This window comes from Austrofundulus limnaeus, unplaced genomic scaffold (genome assembly GCF_001266775.1).
Source record: "Austrofundulus limnaeus strain Quisiro unplaced genomic scaffold, Austrofundulus_limnaeus-1.0 Scaffold273, whole genome shotgun sequence".
Lineage (NCBI taxonomy): Eukaryota > Metazoa > Chordata > Actinopteri > Cyprinodontiformes > Rivulidae > Austrofundulus > Austrofundulus limnaeus.
The window spans coordinates 401,487-404,820 of NW_013952675.1; the positions used below are offsets into that span (position 1 = coordinate 401,487).

A 3,334-nucleotide genomic window follows, 5' to 3' on the forward strand; every position below is an offset into this window, starting at 1 on the left:
AATGTGAATTATGTTTTCTGCACTTTTTAAGTCTATGGACGTCCCTTCAATTGGACCGCCCCTTACGCACAGACGTGATGACGAACGCAGTCCTAGCAACCAGCATGGCGACGGTAAAGCTTCGCTTTTTATTAGTTTGAGCTCGGTGTTTATTTGGTTATTTTGTTACGCTGACATGTTCAAACTTAAGTACATCGAGGTTGCTGGATGCGCACGAGATCTGTCTTCGCTCCTGGGTAATATATTTGAAGAACATGGGATTCGATGAATTTACCAATTCAATGGAATCGAGAGCAGGTAAGAAAATATTAGCATCGGTTAGCTAGCTCAGCTATGTAGCTACTGAGGCGTGTATTCATAAAGACTTTCGAAGATGACTGACATTTAAAAACAAAACAGAACGTTTTATCTGTTTCTTCGGGTATTTTCTTTTACTTGTAAATATAAGCAAAATATAAAACATGACAGTTTATAAAAAACTACGTGTACGCAAACACTTGTATGTGTCAATTAAAAAAAATCGTTATTATCAGGAAAAGTTTACTTCCACACTTTAAGAGTTACTTAAAACATTGTTTTATTTCAGTCACATAAAAGTATTAGTATGTTTTAAAAAAAGGAGTCTGATCCCATTTGTCAGTAAGCATCTTTTTTATCTTTTAGGTAGTGGATCATCTCGCTCAGGATTCAGCTCTGGACCGAGAGGACAGACTTTAAAAAGTAGTCGTAAGTATTACAATGCACTAGAGAGCATTATCCACTGTTTTTTAGGATAGTATTTAAATTTCATATTTTCTTTTTGTTTTCCTGTGCTTTTAGCTTTCTGTCCTCGCTCTTCCAGCAAGTTGGCACAATCCATTATTAAAGACCACATGGTTTCTCATTACAAAATGATTTACTCAGCTAAAGGTAAGGTGCCATTACAGCAACGTAATGTCCATATATGTATGACTTTTTTTTTATCATAACAACAATATTTTATCTTGTCTACAGCTGCCGTAGATACCTCAGTACCCAAAAGTTTGTTGCAGAGTGTTAAGTGTAAGTATTCAAATTATACTCATTAAAGAAGAAACTAATTTATAACACTTTATTGTTGAATGTTTACAAGTTCGTTTATTTTTCTTTTTTCTTTTTGCATATTTTTTCTGATGTTAAAAGCCACTGCTGACGTTTAGGATTCAGTGTGGCTAATTTTATTTTATTTTTCTAAACGCACGGCTTTGCACCGATTTTTGTCGTAAACACATCCTTTATTTGACAAAACAAAAAACAAAAACAGAATATTCATAATTGTGAAATGAATTATAACATCAGAAGAGGTGAAAAATATAATGAATCCTTCAAAATATATGATAAAGAGTTTAAGTTATTTGCCTATGACTGCACCCTGTTTTAATTTCCATTTAAATGATCCACTTATTGTGAACATGATGTTGAGTAACAGACAGCAACAACTGTTGCACTGACACAGAAGGGAAACCATTATGCATTTACATTTAAGGACAGGGTGCAGGTCACCTTCATCTCCAACTTTAAAGAGACTTTCTTTAATCTGTGTCAACTGTGTGAGGATTATTATTACCTGTAGATAACATTTTACAAGGAATTATACATTTTTCTCACCATTTTTTATTGTAAATTAAATTTAGAATTAGAAGAATGCACATTTTATTTCAAAAGCATGCCATTTTTATAGAATTCCTTTCTTTCCACAATGCAGAGAGAACCATTTTCTCATTTAAATATTTTTAAAACGTGTTTACAGACAATGACCGGATCAGGAACAATCAGCTGAAGAAGGGGCTTCGTCCTCATTCAGCTTTCTCGTTCTCACAGAGGAATGGCCGAACTTCCAGGTCCTCAACTCGGGTATGAAATCAATTTAAATTCACCACTTTTATTATTATTTTTTGTTTATTTTGCTAACATATCTTACACGTTTATGTAGCCATATAACCTTTTTGCATCCCTTTGACCCAACTCTGAAACAAGTGGCAGATAAGGAAGAATGAATGAATAATTAATTAAATAAACCCCTTTTTTATTTTAGAGCCAATTATCTGTGCAGTGTGATGAGAGCCCCTACCTCTGTTCAAGAAGCTCCAGCATCTCCAGCCCAAGGTTCCCCACCTCCTTCAGCGCTAAGGATGTAGCATACCCATCCAGTAAAGTCGGTCTCTACCACAGCCGCCCTTCGTCTGAGATGAAGTACCGCAGCCCAGATGAGGCTTTTCATAGAAAGCAGTCAACATGTTCACTGGTAGCTTTAGAAGACCAGGGAGCCTACAAAACCTTCCAGGACCCTGTGAAGAAGACATACAGTGGAGACCTGCTGCAGAAACATTCGCACCACTTTACTCAGGGGAAACCATTCACCCCCAAGACCCTGAGGTCAGATAAGAGCTCATATCTGGCAAAATATCGCTTCTACAGAGCACCGCAGGTCAAAGCTCCTCAGGAYGGCAGCAGCTCAGGACAAGTGCAGCAGGACACAAGTGAGATAAGGTACTCAGTCAGTGTGGAATTGAAACTCCAGAGTCAAACAATGGAGCATATTTAATATTAGCTTTTCTGTTCTGTTACTAGTATTTTAAATTAAGAAGTTCTTATTTATTTGTTTCAATCAGCACAAAAATCAGAGAACTCTCACAGGAAGTCGATGAGCAATCTGAGGTCAGTTTGAATTTCATTTTCAAGGCAAGTTTGTTAATTATGACAAAATGTGATGATGATTTCAACTTACCCACAGATCCAAATAATATCTTTTTTATTTGCTTCTTATCAAGCTTTTAGCAATATTAAAATGCCCACAAGTAGCATTTCATAACCTCATCCACAGCTAGGAACACTTCAGCTGAGGATTTCGGCTTTGAGTTTCAACAAAGTGAAACCCCAGGCAGCTCTGCCACTGTCCTGCATAAATAAATCAAATGTTCTGCTGCCTTGTATGTGGGAAAAAAAAGTTTGAATTTTGTTCTTAGAGAAAGTTAGCTGCTGCGGTGATTATGTTGGTGCTTTTTGTTGTTTACAGAATAAAAATTGCAAAATAGAAGAATTGCACTGTGGGTGAGTGGTTAGGGGGAGTCGTCCTGTARCWGGTGGTTTGCCTGKTCGATTCCCCATTCCATCCATCCCAGTTGYTGTGTCCTTGGGCAAGGCACTTGYGACGCCGATGCATGTCTGTCCCGCTTCCATCTGTCTGCCCCAGGGCAGCCGTGTCAATGTAGTTTACCACCATCAGTGTGTGAATGTGTGTATGAATGAATAATGCATGAAAATTGTGAAGTGTCTTTGGGTGTCTCAAAAAGCACTATTTAAGACACTATTATTA

At 37.3% G+C, this 3,334-nt stretch overlaps 1 protein-coding gene across 1 annotated transcript in view; it reads left to right on the plus strand.

Annotated features, from left to right (window-relative positions):
* Positions 1-90: 90 nt before the first annotated feature.
* The window catches only part of spata7 (spermatogenesis associated 7), a gene marked incomplete in the record, with an annotated part of 6,038 nt that continues 2,794 nt past the window's right edge, over positions 91-3,334 (plus strand). Inside the window, 6 exon segments of the mRNA XM_014020941.1 lie at positions 91-297; positions 664-726; positions 820-909; positions 994-1,041; positions 1,769-1,872; positions 2,054-2,508. Coding sequence (XP_013876395.1) covers positions 255-297; positions 664-726; positions 820-909; positions 994-1,041; positions 1,769-1,872; positions 2,054-2,508 — 803 coding nt within the window.